Raw genomic sequence first — 17195 nt, 5'->3', positions numbered from 1 at the left:
GGCAGTCCCGGGGCCGGTGGGGAGCACGGAGGGAGGGGGCGTCCGGCTTGGCGCTGAAACTCGGTAGAGTCAGGCAGAGACATGTGGGCTGTCCCCATCGATGGGGCTGTGTGGCAGGAGGCCGCAGAGCCGGGCCCTGGGGGAAGGAGCCAGGTGTGTAGCAAGGAGGATGGTGACAACATGGCCCCGTCACCAGGGTGACCTCCAAACCCCTCCAGCTAAGATCCAGCCTGGTCTCCGAGGCTGGGCTTGGTGTGTGAGGAGAATCGGACCCAAAGGCAGAAGGAGGGGCCCGTCCCCATGAGCACTGCCCTGGGCAGCACCCGCTGCATGGCCTGAGGTGTTTCCAGAAAGGGTCACTCCCCAAGCCTGGCAGGTGTCGTGGCTGGGCCTGAGAAGGATCACACGAGGCTTTGGATCCAGAGGCCTGGACGTCCTGTCGTGGCCCCTCAGAGCAGACCTCATTGCACGGGATTTTTCAAGTCTTTTTCCTTCTCTTCCTTATCTGTAAGGCAAGGGTAATGAAACCTCACCTCCAGGGACATTGTCAGCTCGGCGGACCTGGCCCCAAGACAAAGCCTGTAGTTCTGATGGGAGCTGCTGGTGTAGGACGATGTCTCAGACCAAGAGACCCCATTTCTGTGAGCTGCACCCCTTCCTGACGGCTGTTTGGCAGGAAGGAGCACGCGGGGCATTGGATCTCTGGGCGTAAGAGGGCGTGGGTGGCAGAAACAGCTTGTGGGACGCCCGGCCTGAGCGGAGGGACACCTGGGGGCCCCATGCGACGTTGGTGGGGAGCTATGTGTCCTAGAAAGTCAGGGATGGAAGGAGTCGCCCTGCATCGTGGGGTCGGTAGGATTTCACAAGGACCCGAGACAGAGTCCTCATGGTGAGACCAGCTCCTTTCATCACAACGCTGCGTCCGTTTCCAGCAGGAAACGTGAAAGGAGGCCCCTAGAGTGTCACAGGTGTCACGCTTGACTTACAAATAAACACCAAACGTGCAGCGGGTAAGACGGCTTTCGTGCTTTGCTCTCTTCATGGAGGAAGACCTTAATCACCTTGGGTTTTTGAAACTGACGTTTGAAATGTCTTTTCTGAATTTGCACCACGTGGTGGCCACTGAGAAGGGGACTGGGCCTCCCTGCCGGGTCGGGCTTGGTCTAAGACCTCATGCAAACTTTCCCCTCCTGGGAGGGGAGGGCTAGGAGGCCCCGGGCTGGAGGCGCTCACACCCCCGTCCCCATAGCCCCCATCCGGGAGACGCTGAGAGAGGAGAGCCGCTGCTGAAATAAGGCACAGGAGCGTCGAGTCTCGAGTCTCGGGAGCGAGGAGCGGCCCTCATGCTGAGCACGGGATCTTTATTCGTTAAGACACGGGCCCCAGGCGCTAGCTTTCCATGGAAGGGCTTGCCGGGAGCCAGATAGGAGAAAAGCAGGGAGCAGGGAGCAGCCGGCAGAGGACACAGGCGGGGGCCCCGAGGGCGGGAGGTCTTGTCCCGGCACGTCCGGGACCAGTGCACGTTGCTTCAAAATCGGCATTCTGGAAACAAAGCACAGGCGTTGCGTCCCCACGACCAGCCTCGGCCTCACCCACCAGGTGCCAGGCTTCTCAAGGTCAAGACAGGCTCCAAGGTCAGTGCCTTGTGCTGGGTTCTCCCCAAGTCGCTGGGAAAGTGTTACGTGTCTGACCTTGTGGAGAATAGAACCCACCAGAACCTAGGGGGTCGGGCAGGTGGATGGGCCTTGGCAGGGTCCGCTGTCAGCAGCCAAAGGAGAAGGTGCAGCCCCCTCCCCGCCCCTCCGCTGAGGAGCCCCAAAGAATGGGGACAGCCAACAAAGAGGCAAGGCCGACTCCCTCCTGGTCCCAAAGCCTTATCTGGGCCTCTGCCTGGATATGCCGGGAAGGGGCAGGAGGCTCGGGGCGGTGGGTGAGGCCCCAGCACCAATCAGGGAGTTGGCATCAGCTGGAAGGCGGCCCCAGTCCCTCATCACTGGGACACAAAGGGCGCGGGCTGATTCCAGGAAGGCACTTCCTAGAAGACGACCTGGCATCTGGACTGCCAGGTGGCTTCCGGCAGACCTCACGCCCCGGATGTGGGGCTGGACGGACAGAGCCAGGGCCATCCACCCCCACCCCCGACCCCGCCCCTGCCCCCCCGTGGGCAACACCTGCTTGCGGCTGACCCCCGGGGTGGCTGTCCTCACCCTACTGCGCTGCTGAGGAAGGATGGGGGCTCTCCAGGAGGAGGCGGGCTGGAGGAAGATGGTGGGGTGCAGAGAGGCACCGGGGCTCAGTGCCCGGACCACCACTATGTGTCCCACCAGGAGCACGTCACGAGCGATGGTGCTTTGTTTGCTGAATGTGGCTTCAAGCATCGGCCCTGCTTCCCTAACCTGAGCATTTTCCACTCCTCTCCAGGCCAGTTTTTAGACCAGCTCCCTGTACGTACATAGCGCCTTGACTTTGAACACCTTTTCCCAAATAACGACTTTTAGAATCAGCACAAACCCCTTAGCAAAGGGACAGCAGGGGACAGCCCCCGGCCGCTGACGTCCCTGGGCGCAACTCCTCTGATGGACTCAGCTGATGGACAGCCATGGTACTGGGGGTCCTGCCGGGGTATGCATGGCCTCCGGGGACCCAGGAAGGATGCTGTGCACGCGGGACGGCCTACCTGTGTCCTGCAGAGGCTTGAAGCACCAGGGCACCCCGTGGATGCTGGAATCGAAGCAGCAGCCCCGATTGGTGCACTGCTCGGGGCTGATCTCGGGGTAGCCGCAGTCCACCCTGTCCTTGGCTGGCACCTCACACAGGTTCGTCGCTGTCCCAGACAGCACCCAGTCAGCGCCGGAGGCTGGCTGGCCCCTGTGTGTCCGCTGACCTCAGCTGGCCAGCGCGCAGCCTCCCCCGCTTCCGAGCTCAGAGCACGTGACCCCCACCCTCACCCCAACACCTGCTTGAGGAGGTCACTCTTTCCCATGTTGCCCGCGGGAGCTCTGGCCTCTGCCGGGGACCCCTGGCACTGTGCACCCCCAGTGTCCCGTTGGGGGTCCACAGGCCATGGTTCCCTCCCACTAGCAGGACCAGGGACCCTCTGGGGGTCACCGAACCCACAAATGAAGTTCCCCTTCACTGTTTCATCTTAAACACACAAACGGTGTAACAGGAGACACACACTCAAAACGGAAAACCACAGCGAGTGCTGCTCTCCCTCCCTCCCGCGGCTCCCTGTCCCCCAGCTGCTTGGTGTGCCCCGTCTTCCCGGCACATCCTTCCGGCCGCAACACTTGCTTTTGAAGCAAGCCTACGTTGTCTCAAGCTCTGCGGTGTTTCCCTCGTCACCTAACGGGATTTTCCTTAGGAAAACAGAAACCACAGGGAACCCCTGATGTCTTCTTCTGCCCCTGCCACTCACTAAGTCCAGGGGTTCCCGAACCTCCCTAGCACCGGGATCCCAGATTCACTGTGGCGTGGGGGCCCCGTCCCCGGCTTCAGGATGTGCCAAGCCATCCCGGGGACTCTGGCAGGCACCCTGGCTGGAAACCCCAGGCTGCCTTTGGCACCTGATAAGAACCGCACCCTAATTTCTTCAAACGAGGGTGGATGGGACAGCCACACCCCCTCCAGCAGGTTCAGGGCCAGGGCTAAGTGGAAATGGGCCGTTTGTGCTGAAAATATTCCGGGAGAGACGGTGTTCATCGGGCTCTCTGGTAAATGTGCCGACATAGTGCGCCAAGACCTTTCTGGTAATTCAGAAACCCCCGCCAAGAAGGCGATGGGGTGAGAAGGGTCGGCCGCAGCTGCCAGCCAGGCCAAGCAGACCTGGGTTCTAACCTGCTTCCGGCACCAACTGGGAGGGTCGCCTGCAGTCAGTGACTAACTTTCCGACCCTCTGTTTCCTTATCTGTAAAATGGGAACAGCAAGACCCAGTTTGCGGGGCTACTGGGAGGAACCGTGTGCGTCTGGTAAATGGCCATTACTAAGTAACGTGGGGGTCTGGTCACCTTCCTCAAGCCTCCCCACGGCCCCCCGAGCCTGGATCTTGGATGTCTTCTCATCCTACTCTGTTCCCTGCCTGCGACCAGCGCCCTCCTGCCTACGGCGTGGGGAGGAAGTCAGAGCAGTACTCACACAGGCCCTTGTACGCTGCTGCCCTGTTGGAGGACCCCAGGACCAGGACCACCACCACCAGCCAGAGCACTCTGGCCTCCATGGTCACAGGCAGGCGGGCTCTGGGGACCCGTCTACTCGGAGAACCTGCCGTGACAGCCAAGAAGACGCATTTATACCCCCGTGTTTGTACAGGCACTCTGGCTTCTGTTTGCTTGGGGACGGCCCTCCCCTCTGGCTCCGACCGCACCTACTTTTCCCTGCGCGGGACTGAAAAGCCCCCAGCGGCTCATCTTTCTGAAGGGGAACGGGGAAGCCTGACCCCACCGCCGCCAGGGGGGAGGCCAGACTCCAGTCTCCAGATTAATGCTCCTCTCCGAGGGGCAGGGCTGTCTGTCCCAGGCTAGCCTGGCCTGGGGCAGAGGACAGAGGCTCGGCGTAGGGCTGGCTGGCAGCCAGAAACCCAGCCAGGAGCAGTCTAGAAGTCTCCCTCCTTAGTGACCACAGAGCCCAGAATCCCTGACCGGCCTTGGGGACTGAAAATGTAGGTCCCCTCCGCGGGTAAGACTCCCTGTGCGCGCAGATCTCCTTCCTCCCTCGTAATTCTTGAAAATCCCATCCTTTCTGTTTGTATTGTTAACGGCAAGACTTCTTTTTACCATTAAGTGCACTTTCATAATGTATTCGATAAACTTATTCAATATTTTAAGAAAGCTGAGTGTGATAAATTGTAATATTTTGATAAAAAGAGAAGACACGCAGTAGGTTTTTGAAGATCAGACAACCCAAAAAAGCCCTCTCCTGTCCAGAGGTATGTGTGGGATGTGTGTTTAACACTTTCTTAGGTATCTTTCCAGAAACGTTCTCTCTAGATCTAAGCACGTTTTTAACCCAAATGAGAACTCACTAGACATCTTTATTAGCTTGCCTTTTTTTTTCTTTCTCAATGAAGGCTGTATCCTGGACATTATTTTATAACAGCCTGTCAGCGAGGTTGGAACAGTTACGCCCATCGTCCAGGCGAATCAACTAAGGCTCACAATGCAGGGTGCCTGTCAGGGTCTCCTCTCGTGGGTCTGGCAGAGCTGGGATCCTGGGAGCTGTGTAGGACCCAGAAGCAGGTGCACCCATCTGGTCACCTCAGCCCCCCATGGAGCTGCAGGGCTGGAGAGGTCCTAAACCACCCCGCAGATTGTCCACAAAGCTGTCCTCCACCCACCAACTGAGGGGGTCTGGCTGTGCACACGTTGGCAAGGAGGGTTGGGTCCCACCTGTGACCGCCCAGCCCTCACCCTCGGGGAACCCACCCCAGGCAACCCTCACCCTCTGCTTTGCTCCCTGCTTCCAAGACAAGTGCAGGCTGGAGACAGAGGAATGTCTGTGTTGTTTCCCGGGCTTTGCTTTGCTCCCAGAAGGAGAGTGTGTCTCCAAGCTAACAGACGGCACGAGTTCTGTTTCGAAAAGGTCATCACAGAGAAAGTCCCTGGGAGCCGTTTCTGGACAGACTCTGCCTTCCCAGCCCCCACACTGTCCTTAGGCCCGGCCAGGTTGTGGGCCTGAGCCAGGCTCCAGGAAAGTGCAAATGCCCCGGAATCGGGCTCAGAAGGGGCAGCCCTTTGAAGGCTGCTGGAGGGCCCTGGTTTCCACCTGGCCTCTCCTGGGGAGCTGCCCCCGGCCCACCCAGCCTGGGCAGGCCTTTCCAATGAACGCCGGTGAAGCCAGCGCCCAGAGCCACCGCCACGGGGGAAACCACCAGACCTTTGGCTTCGGTTCAACTCAGCGGATGTCAGCGGAGCCCGGGGTTCTCGCTGAGGTGACAGATCCCTGCCCTTGAAGAGTCCCCTGTGAGGAGACCAGTTCATGTTGGAATTCTGAGGGGAAGCTGAGAGGTTTGGCCCGAGTCCCTTTACCAGCCATGCCTCAGTTTCCCCGCCTGTCCCAGAGCGCCTCACTCACAGGGCTGTACGATCAGGTAATGCAAAGTTGAGTCAGGCATCTGCCGGGGGTGGCCAGCAGCTGTGGCCAGAGAGGGTCCAGAGCCCTGGGTCTGGTAGGGCCGCCGTGGTCTGGGTTCAGCAGGAGAAGAGTGGGGGCTGCTGGCCGGAGACAGCACGGATTCTCAGAGGACAGTGGGCTTGAGCTGGCCCTGGGGACCACAGCGCTGGGTAAATGTTTGTGGGGGCTGGGAGATGTCTTGTGCGTTCCTCCTCTCTGTCCTGCTGAAGGATGGGGCCCAAGGAGCCCACCCTGCCTTCCGGAGCTCACGGGCCTGTGGCCTCCCCCAGCCTCCAGCTCCTCTGGGCGGTGCAGGGGGTGTTCATCTTCCAGGAGTGAAAGAAAACTAGGGCAGGAGCTGCGCCCCAGGACTGGCCCCAGCCCCACCCTGACAAGGGGCTGCCCTGGTGCCCCGGAATCTAGGGTGAGCGCACTCTGGCCCCTGCTGGGGGCCCTCTCCTTCCTCTGCCACTGTCTCCCTGGCCACGTGTCTGGACTGTCCTGGGATCCCTCCCCTGTGAATCCGCTGCCCCGGGCTTTGTGTGCCCGTGTCCCAGGGAAGGTGAGGTTCTTCCGGACGGCTGCAAGCAGTGGGCGGTCGGGCCCCAAGTGCTGGGGCAGCAAATCCCACCTGCAGAGGGCATGGCCATTGGCACGTATACACCACAAGCAGGGACCGAGCGCGGATCAAGGGCGAGAGGCTCGGCCCGCTACTATGGGACCCTAAGGACGCCGGGAAGAGCCCACGGGCCAGCTAGGAGGGCAGGTCTTGATATGTGGACAGTGATGGAGTGGTAAGGGCGGGTGGGATGCCGGCCTTCAGGCTTCTTGTTGGGAGTAGGAGTTCACAGATGGGGGAGGGTCCGAGGGTGTCCCAGGCGGGCATGGCTGACTCAGCCGAACAGAAGATCCGACGTGGCCTGCGCAGCTTAGAGATCCCGAGTCTCCTCTCAGCTCATGAAGAGTCACTCTGGGGTCTTCAAGCCAGCAGAGAGCCGGATGGGGAAATACAGACTCAGGTTAATCGGTGCACATGGGCCAGCCCTGGGCTCACACCCCCGGTGTTATTGACCGTGGGTCAGACGCTCTGCAGCTGCCCTGGGTGTGGGCCGCTCCCACTGTGCTCTGCGCAGAATTTCCTCCTGCTTCTGGGAGAGGGGCTCTCATGGCCTTCCTGGAGGCCTCCTGACCTTGGCAGGGTTTACGCTGAGGACCACTGGGGGAGGGTAGAACTGTGCGGATGAGTCCCCCCACCTGATCTGGGGAGGACAGAGGGTGAGTCAGAACAGAGGCCATGACGGACATGGAGCTTGTGTCTCCCGCCGCCCCCCCCCCCAAATCCTGGGCCAGTGTCTGTCCTGCTGTATCCGGGGGCACGTGACAGCCCCTGGGTGCTCTGGAGGAACCAGTGTCTAGCCCGGGGCCTACTGCGGTGGCTTCAGCCACAGGAGGGCTAACCCCAGAGCTCCTCGGAGTCTGGGGCTGTTGCATCAGCCCAGCTGCTGTTACAACAAGGAAAGTTTCCCAGGAATAAGGGAGCCGATGACCAGGACGCCGAGAGAGATAAGTCAGAACTAAACAGAACTGACAGCCGGGGAGCAGATGTGCCTGGGGGCACCAGGCCCCGCACCGGCAGCCCCGCCTTTCAGAACCGGATGGGCCTTTCTGGAGCGGCTGGACCAGCTCCAGCAGGAAGCCCAGGCTCTGGCAGTTGCCCTGACACAGAAGGCGGAGACGCCCCCGACCTGCACCTGTCGCTCGCCAGCCCTTGGCGCAGCCCCGAGTCGTGTCCCAGGAGGACAGCCAGGGAAGGCGGAAGATGGCCCTCCGCCAGCCACAGCGCTGGTCCCTGTGAAGCCCGCCATTGCCACCAAGTGACTTCCCAGGGGTGCGGGAATGGACAGTGTCCTCCCCAAAGTCGTTATCTTTCCTGAAGCCGCCGGGCACAGTTTATTTGGAATTGGCTGTGGCAAGCGTGATTATTTAAATGAAGATGAGGTTGGACTGGAGTGCGGTGGCTCATAATCCAATTTGACTGTCCCTGTAGTGTCCCTGTAGTGTCCCTGTAGTGTCCCTGTAGGGACAGAAATGCATGTGACAGATAGCATGTGACAATGGAGGCCTGGGCTGGGGTGACACACAGAGGGCCAAGGAACGCCAAGGACTGCCTGGGTCGCAGGGGTATTGGAGAGAGGAGGGACCCTCCCCCGGCGTCCCGGGAGGGGTGCAGGTTACACTGCGTTCATTTCAGACTTCTGGCTCCCAGACTGCAAGGGAAGAGGTCTCGCTGCTGGGACCACCTAGTTCAATGGCCTTTGTTCCACTCAAGGGACCTCTAGCTCTGGGATTGACCTTCATTTGCATCTTCTCGCAAGGGGGAGGAAAACACACAGTCAGAGGCCTGGAGCACTTGTGTCCCGGGACCTACCTTCCCTTTCCCACCCTGACTGGGCTTTCTGGGACCTCTGCCTAGTGCTCGGTGCCCCTGCACCTGGGACCCTGTCCATCCTGCCAGCCCCAGCCCCAGCCCCAGGCTTCCACCCCGTCCTGGGCCTGCCTTTGTCCTCCCTGGTCACCTTCGATCTCTGGTCTCTACAGATCGCTGGCCATAGGTAATCAATCACCAGTGTTTGTGGAAGCCTCTCCTGCACTCCCACACCTCACCCAAATAACCCTCAAGGAGCACTTTGTTCTCACTTCCTTGTCTCAGGGGAGGCTAAGACAACACAGGCCGGTGGGCACTTGTGAGACTCCCATATCCTGGTCGAAGCTGGGCCAGGCTCCAACCCCCGGGGCCAGGGGAGGCCCCTTCAGGAGGAGACTGTGTCATGAGTTGTCTAAACTGGGACACTTTTCAGAGCCTACAGGGAGGGGACCTCCCGCCAGCCCCCCGGGGGTGGCACTCATTGTCGAGTCCGTGTGGCTTTGATGGAGCACGGGCACAGGTACTCCTCCAAGCTCTGGACCCACACAAGATTTCTGTGAGACGTGAGTGTGCCACGACCCACCACGTCTGACATACGCGCTGATGGGACACTTTTGTGCCGCTGTGAGTGCGAGTGTCTGGCCCTCCGTGTGCTCCGGCTGCTCCAGCAAAAGCCCATGGACTGGGAGGCTTATAAATCAGTTTATTTCTCACAGCTCTGGAGACCAGAAGTCAGGGATCACGGCGCCAGCGTGGTCGACTTCCCGTGAGGGCTGTCCTCTGGCTCACGCACGTTTCCACGTTGCATGGTGGAGGGTGGGGGGGAACAGTGAAAAATAGACGAAGTTTCCAGGACTGGGACAGGGGCAGCAGCACAAGGTCTAACAGAAGTGAAATAGAAAAAAAGAAAAAGAAAAAGGAAAAAATTAACAACCCTGGATCTTTGAAAAGGTAAAAATACCGTCATTTCTAACAGACCCATCAAGAAAACAGTGAGAGGGAACACAGATTACCAATACCGGGAATGAAAGGTGGGCGGTGGCTGGAGTCCCACAGGCACTAAGAGGAAAATCAGGTAAAACGCAAAATAAATTCACGAATATTTATCCTAATAAATTTGAGGCCTCAGATAAAATGGACAAATTCCTTGAAAAGCAATTTACCAAGCGGTTACAAGACTAAGTAGAAAATCTAAACAGCCTGATTTCTATGGAAAATTTGCAGTTACTGGCAAAATCCTTCCCGCAAAGTAAATTTCAGGTTCAGGTGGTTTCACGGTTTTGTTCTGCGGAAGAGCTCCCGTCTCAGGCGAACGAAGAAAGACGACCAAGAAGGGCGGCCCAGCTCACTTTATGGGGCCGACAGAAATGTACTGCCGGAGCCGGGCGAAAACATTATGAAGTATGAACGACCGTCACAAGCATGGATTCAGGAAAACGTAACGAAATGCCAGCAAGCTGAGCCCGGCCCCGTACGCAGTAAGACATCATGGATGACAAGGGTCTATCCAACGATGACAAGGGTCTATCCAATGATGACAAGGTAGGTTTAACGTCAGATAATCCATCAATGCATTCAAGACATTGGTAGAAAAAATGAAAATAAGAAACGTGTCATTTTAGTAAACACGTTAGAAGCATTTAACGAAGCTCATAGTCACACGTGGTAAAGGCTCGTCTAGAATTGAGAGGAGCATTCCACAGCTGGTAAGCTGACACCTAGCGAGAAACACCCCAGAGCCGTTCTTCATGCTGAGATTCTCCCTGTAAGCCTGAGACCGAGTCTTGAGTCTTACCCGTTTCTTACCCTCATTTCCATTCAACATTTAAAGGTGGTTCCAATAGATGTAATAAGGCAAGGGTTGGGGGGAGTCATAAAGATCACAGAAGAAGAAGCAAGATTGCCTTTATTCACGGGGGACAACTTTATTTCCGACTGTTTGCTGCTGACTCGTAAAACCACAATTCACATTAACTTTGTGTCCTGTAATTTTGAGCTTTTAAAGACTTCTTGGGATTTTCTAAAAAACATACCTATCGTGAAGGTACACTTGATAGGTCTGACTCAATTAAAATTCAGACTACTCACTCAGCCAGACGGGACCGGTGAATAAAAAAGCCAAGCCACAAACCAGGAAGAGATATTTGAAACCCACGCAGTTGACAAAGGATAGCTATCAAGGATACATAAAGAACTTCTAAAGACCAATGAGAAAAGGACAGACACGGTTTTTAAAATACACACAGAGGTAATTGACGGTAAGGGATGGAAAGGGGCCCAACCTCCCTCATAGCTAGGAATGATAAAAGAGACTAACATTTGCACACCATTTTGCACGCACGGATTGTACCCATGTTGCAAGATACTGACAAGGGTACAGAGAGAAAGGAACTTTTCCTCAAAGTTGCCGAGTATGATTAACGCAGCTACTTGGGCAAGCGTTTTGCCAAAACCTAATAAATGGAACAAGTGCATATTGGTTTTTTTTTTAAAGATTTTATTTATTTATTTGACAGACAGAGATCACAAGTAGGCAGAGAGGCAGGCAGAGAGAGAGGAGGAAGCAGGCTCCCTGCTGAGCAGAGAGCCCGATGCGGGGCTCGATCCCAGGACCTTGGGATCATGACGCAAGCAGAAGGCAGAGGCTTAACCCACTGAGCACCCCCAGGTGCCCCGATATTGTTTTGATAGGAAGACACTGGGAATGATACACATGATTGTTTATCAATAGAGGAATGCATTCTGCATTAAAATGAAGGCATCAGAGCTACTTTTATCAACAGGGATAAATTTCAGAAGTTAAGTGTAAAATATAAGATCAAAAGCCTGTCTATTATAATGCCATTCCTGATTATTTAAAAAACAACAAAAACACCACATACTGTTTATGGGTACATGTGGAAATAATATACACTAACTTCAGAATGGTGGTTACTCCAGGAACGGAGGGAAAAGAATGGGTAAAGGTGGCACTTTCTTCGTTTTATTCCTTTTTTATAAAATGAGAGGTATCGAGCCAAACGAACAAATGTCCGGCATGGATAAAACTGGGTAGAGCGGAGCACTACTTATGTACTGTTTATCTAAGGAGAAGGGTGTGAAATCTGGCTGCTGAAAATTGTTCATTTAAAAAAAATCCGGGTAACATAAGGCAGTTTGGGAAGCAAGGGGGGAAAGCGTTGAGAGTGGCCAAGGCTGGGAGGAGCCGGCTCTGAGGCTCAGGGGTCCGAGCCCTGAGGTCCTGGTTTGGAGGAACGGTTTTAACGTTCCACTGGGGATGCCTGGTCCATATCGAAGAGGCGTACGGGTCTGGGATGTAGGAGGGACAGCTCCGGAATCCCATCCAGCACCCATCCGAACAGCTAATAAAGTCTTCAGTCATTTCGAGTTTTCTGATTTTGATGCCCAGTTCCTGGGGCCTCTCCTGTGCGATCTCAACTTTCTCTCCATGCTAGCAGGTTTGCCAAAGCTTCTAGAGAGGAAGACCTGCCTACGTCCCAGGCGGGGAGGACACACGAGCAGGAGCGTGACTTGGTGGCCCCGCGGGGAGCGCCGAGTGAGCCCTCCTAGGTTCACACTACCAACCTCTGAAGGCCGCTGCCGGAGGGTCCCCTACTGGGTTACCCTCTCACCCTTCACCCCACGTCCATCAGAGAGAACAAGCTACAGACCATGACTCTGACTTTCTGGGGAAAAAAAATGGCCCCTTGGATTTTTCACTAAAACATAGCCTAAGATTGATCGGAATTGGAAGTACCCTACGCCTCCTAAAACACAGCCCTGAACCGTACCTGGTTCTTTCCACACTAGCCCAGACAAGTCTCAGTTCAGCCGCGGTAATTTTTAGGAAGCTCAAAAGAAACTGAGAGCAGATCCCAGCCTTGGGGAACACATGGTTTGCCAAAAGCCAAAAACATATTGGACCATCCAAACTGCCAAGAGAATGTTCCAGATGGCCTGGGCCAGATGCTCCACATGCCTCCTTGTGTCTGTCTACGCAGGCGGGGGACTCCTCTGAGCGGGGGAGAAATTCCTCACGGCAGCCACCTCCCCAGGGCAGCTGCACTCGGGGATTCTGGGTGGTTCTTGTTCAAGGAGCCGCCTGGACATGTGTTGGCTTCGAAACCAGGAGAGCTCCTCACGTTGGCTCTTTCGGGACTCGCCATCATATCAACGTTTCAAAGAATGCTTTTGCCCTGCTGTGGCAGGTATACCCCAGTAAGTATGTGATCCATCAGGAAACTGAAAACCAGGTGTGAGATCACGCAGAGTGGCAGCACCACAGGCAAGAGCCGGCCGCAGGGGCCCATACCTCCCCGCAGTGCTCGGTTATAAAGGCGTGCACAGTCTCAAGATTCGTCGTAACCTGTTTTGCATATCAAATGGCGAGAAGCTAAATACTGTGGTTTGTGCGCAGGTGATGCAGACCCACATAGCACCCTACGACATCTTGTTTTGAACGTCTTCAGGGCTTTTACCAAAGCGTTAATATTTGTTGAGCTTCTGTAGGTGGATAAGTTCCTGAGCAAAGAATGATCGGTCAATATTTACCAAACATCCTTTGTGTGCACAGGCTTCAGCCCAGGTCCCGTGGGAGGTTCTAGAGGAAGAAGATGATGTGGTCAACACTGATAAGAAAACCGCAGTCATGGGGAGGGCATCCTAAACTCAAAGTCAAAGCCACGTTGTGCAATCCGGACTGCCTCCTTACCGCTGTGGCGACTGCCCTCCAGTGGCTTGGCACGCAGAGAAGGATCTGGTAGGCAAATGTGTTGATTTCGCAAGCAAGGTCACAGACACACGTGCAGGCTGTGGGAGGGAAGGTATGTGGGCATCGGGGGTCAATGTCAGCCCATCACTCTTCCAATGGAGGTGGTATTGAAGGAACAGGAGATTCTGCGTGGGCTCCGGCAGGGGGACGGGATGTCAGCAAGCCCATGGGGGCGGGGTTGTCTAAACATGAAGATGGCAGCACGAAGGCACCTCTCTCCTGGGCATCGGGGCAGAGCGAGACGTCCCCAGGCCCGGAGCATATGTGGTGGAAGACACCCTGGGCAGCCGGGGGACAGAGGGTCCCTGGTGCTTGGCTTCCAGATGGCAAGAACCAAGCAGAGTGGTCATGGCCAGGTCCTCGCTGTCTTTTATGTGGGATGGGATGATTGAGCTGATCTAGAGACAGGGACCAGGACTCAAGCTCCAGCAGGTGTCCCTGGACTCCTGAACCGGAGTTTCCTGCTGGGTAACCATGATGCCCTCCAAGGCGGTGTGAGTTGAGCACTGACACACAGAGCATCCCAACAGGTGCCATCGTCCCCTTCCCGGAAGCAGGGGTTGCTGCCTGCGCGACCGAGACCCACGCAGTGACGGCTTTATTATGATTGTGATGATCTGGGGTACAGACGATAGCCATCCGTGGTCCCCCTGACTCAGTCCCATGGGATTTGGAACTTGCTAACCCAGAATCCTGAGTTTTATGCCCAGAGGTGCGGCTGACCAGTCCTGCAGCAGATCCCTGACTTGAGCTGACCTTCCCGCTCTGCTCGTGAGCTGGGAGCTGCTTGCTGCTCAGCTCCCTCCCGCAGGAGGACAGAAGTCCCTGCTTTCTGGAGTCTGTGGCCACAGGACGGATCAGTGAAGGGGCTAAAACAGGTGGACCCTGGCCTGAGGCTCGTAGGTGAGGAAGCCTGTAACACAGTGCTCCCCGCTGAGACCAGAAGTCCGTGATGAGCAAACCACCCTTCCAGACAAGCCCCTGGGGCTACTGGATGAATGAAAAGCAGAGGCTGAGCATTTGTACTTTTAGGGACCCTCAGTGAAACAAACTGAGAGCAGGCAGACCAGAACCCACAGTGGGTTCATTTGCTGTGATAAGGATCCTTTGGATTGTAATTCGACATACTCAGTGCCTCAAGGGTCATTTTGCAAAGCACTAGCCACAAAGCGGGCATTCAGATTCTAGAGCCAATAAAGATCATGGGGTGGTTCTGAGAATCAAGAGCAGTGAGCAATATAAAAGCAGACACTGAGCAACGCTACTCGACCCTCCCTTCTGTAGACACTTCTCAAAGAAAACAGAGCCTCAAGCCCTTTTGTACGAATTATGACAAATAATTAGTAGTAACTTTGTGGGGTGTAGGGTGAAGTGAGTTGGTAGACAAATATTTTACTTCTGGTAAGTGCTTCATTAAAAACACAAGAGTTTATGTTCTGGTCATGTTTCTTTTCTTTTCTTTTCTTTTTAAGATTTTATTTATTTAACAGATCACAAGCAGAGGGAGCAGCAGGCAGAGGGAGAGGGGGAAGCAGGCTCCCCGCTGAGCAGAGAGCCCGATGTGGAACTCCATCCTAGGACCCTGGGATCATGACCTGAGCCAAAGGCAGAGGCTTAACAACTGAGCCACCCAGGCACCCCCCGGTTTTTTTGTTTTTCTTTTTAACATTGTTTTTACTTTCCAGAGGAATGTGGATGCTCTCGACAAGATTTTTAAGTCAATCCAGCAGCTAACTTATCTGGCGAAGTCCAAAGATGGATTTTCACTCTAATTATTTGTATTATGATTTTCCTCATTTGCTTCGTATACTTCTTGCCCAGGATTCCATCTGCTACTGATGAGGGAGCAGGAGGCTGGCTGAGGACAAAGCAGAAGCTGGCACTTTGCACCCCCTCTCCACCCACTCCCCTCGGTAATATGTGTGACATTCCTCAGGCACCCCTGACTCCATAAAGGAGAAACAAATAGTTAACTTGCGGAGATCATAATCCCTGCAAGACAGGAATCTCCCAACTATCTTGATGTTAATGGCTTGCTAAAAGACAACATTGGTCTCCTGGCACCATGTAGGCCCTCTTTAACATATGAAAACTCCATTGAAACCTCCCTTTCCCTCACCTTCCCCCAACCCCAACCGCAGGGTACACAGCCTGTCACCCTCACAACCCAGGGCAGCAGCTCTCCCTGCCCACGGGTCCCGTCCCCGGGCTTTAATAAACCACCATTGTGCACCAAAGACGTCTCAAGAATTCTTTCTTGGTCATCGGCTCCGGACCTCAGCCCACCGAACCTCACCTAGGTTCTAGAACTTCATCACTACTATAATTTTTTTAAGATTTTATTTATTTATTTGACAGACAGAGACCACAAGGAGGCAGAGAGGCAGGCAGAGAGAGAGGGGGAAGCAGGCTCCCGGCCCCACAGAGAGCCCGATGCGGGGCTCGATCCCAGGACCCTGAGATCATGACCTGAGCCTAAGGCAGAGACTTAACCCACTGATACACCCAGGTGCCCCTGCTTTCTGCTTTTAAACAATAGTTGTCATGACTGAAAATCAGAATAATTGGAATTTATTGATAGATTGCTAAAAATATAGAACTTTAAAACACTAATGATCAGAAGGGATTTATCTAACAGGACACTGAGTAGGGGAGCCCATCTCAATGATCCCACAAAATAGAATTCAGGCCCAAGCACTCAGACATGACTAACAAGGACGCTTTACAAGCCACCAGTCACAATGAGGATATAACCATTATGAACATGTTTGTACCCATAAAAGGCTGGGCAAAGTTATTCTGCTTTACAAACCAGAAAAAATGGGTCACGCAGGCAAAAACAGATTAAAACACCACTGATGGGGGTGCCTGGGTGGCTCAGTGGGTTAAGCCTCTGCCTTCAGCTCAGGTCCTGATCTCAGGGTCCTGGGATCCAGCCCTGCATCGGGCTCTCTGCTCAGCGGGGAGCCTGCTCCCCCGCCCCTGCCGCCTGCCTCCCTGCCTATTTCTGATCTCCGTCTGTCAAATAAATAAATAAAGTCTTAAAAAAAAAAACCCACAACTGAGGTATGTTGGGGACACCATGCTGGGCATAAGACAAGTCATGTGAACAGAAAAGTAAGTGAGGAAATAGGGACTCCAGCAAAGTAACGAGTAGGGTAGATCTTAGGGACACAAGCACATCAGGCTTTAAGTCCCAACAACGCAACCCATTAAGTGGCCACAGGAAAGAATGACCAAACTTCACCAAGAAATCACGGCGCCCCACAGAGTGGAAGCCTTACAATTGCTCTGCGGGCAAAGGCAACAAAACTAGGAAACCAGAACAACATTTCTAAAAGGTTTTTGCACATGGATATTTACATCCTTTAAATAGAAACACTGATGGTGAAGATGGAAACTACAAACCAGAATTACAGATTCTTTTTAAAATCATGATAATGAGAACACCGTATTTCTGAACTTACAAAGAATGTTTAAAATATCGATGACAGTAAAATGGAGCGCTTCGGACATGGATCGAGAACGAGCGGATTGAACTCCTAGCCTAAGTGATGACGTGAGCCCCGATACAGCAAATGATGAAGGAGCGAAGGGGAAAAGAGTTCGATTAAGTAACAAATCAGAATGTCTGCTCTTAAAACGAGTGAACAAACAGCTAAAAGTTCAAACCACCAGCTCACCTAGTCAAGGCGGGGAGAAACCCCAATATACAAAATAAGGACTGACAAAGGGGAAACACCTATTGGAAACAGAGGGAACTTTAAAAATCGTGTGACCCTGCTCTGTAACACTTTACGCAACTCTGTGCAATTTAGAAAACCTAGATGAGATGGTTAAGTCCCTAGGAAAAGCATGGTTCCCCCAAAATTACTTCAGTGGAGACCAAA

General features: G+C 54.5%; 1 protein-coding gene across 1 annotated transcript; it reads right to left on the bottom strand.

The window, feature by feature from the left end:
• Positions 1–1314: 1314 nt before the first annotated feature.
• Positions 1315–4272, bottom strand: TFF3 (trefoil factor 3). The gene is made up of 3 exons (XM_047719546.1): positions 4136–4272; positions 2678–2824; positions 1315–1542 (listed from the first exon to the last, which is right to left on the bottom strand). Exons 1-3 carry the CDS (start codon positions 4215–4217, stop codon positions 1529–1531), a joined length of 243 nt encoding a protein of 80 aa, XP_047575502.1. The 5' UTR covers positions 4218–4272; the 3' UTR covers positions 1315–1528.
• Positions 4273–17195: the final 12923 nt, after the last annotated feature.

Source organism: Lutra lutra, chromosome 1 (assembly GCF_902655055.1).
Source record: "Lutra lutra chromosome 1, mLutLut1.2, whole genome shotgun sequence".
Lineage (NCBI taxonomy): Eukaryota > Metazoa > Chordata > Mammalia > Carnivora > Mustelidae > Lutra > Lutra lutra.
The sequence above is the reverse complement of the archived record's forward strand: the minus strand, read 5'-3'. Positions and strand labels throughout refer to the sequence as shown.

What these genes read in the sequence shown, in the direction of transcription:
- TFF3 (XM_047719546.1), bottom strand. Translation starts at nt 4,217, where the DNA reads ATGGAGGCCAGAGTGCTCTGGCTGGTGGTGGTGGTCCTGGTCCTGGGG. An exon ending in AGCAGCGTACAAGGGCCTGT is followed by an intron (nt 2,825 to 4,135) that starts GTGAGTACTGCT and finishes TGTCTGGGACAG; the next exon opens with CGACGAACCTGTGTGAGGTG.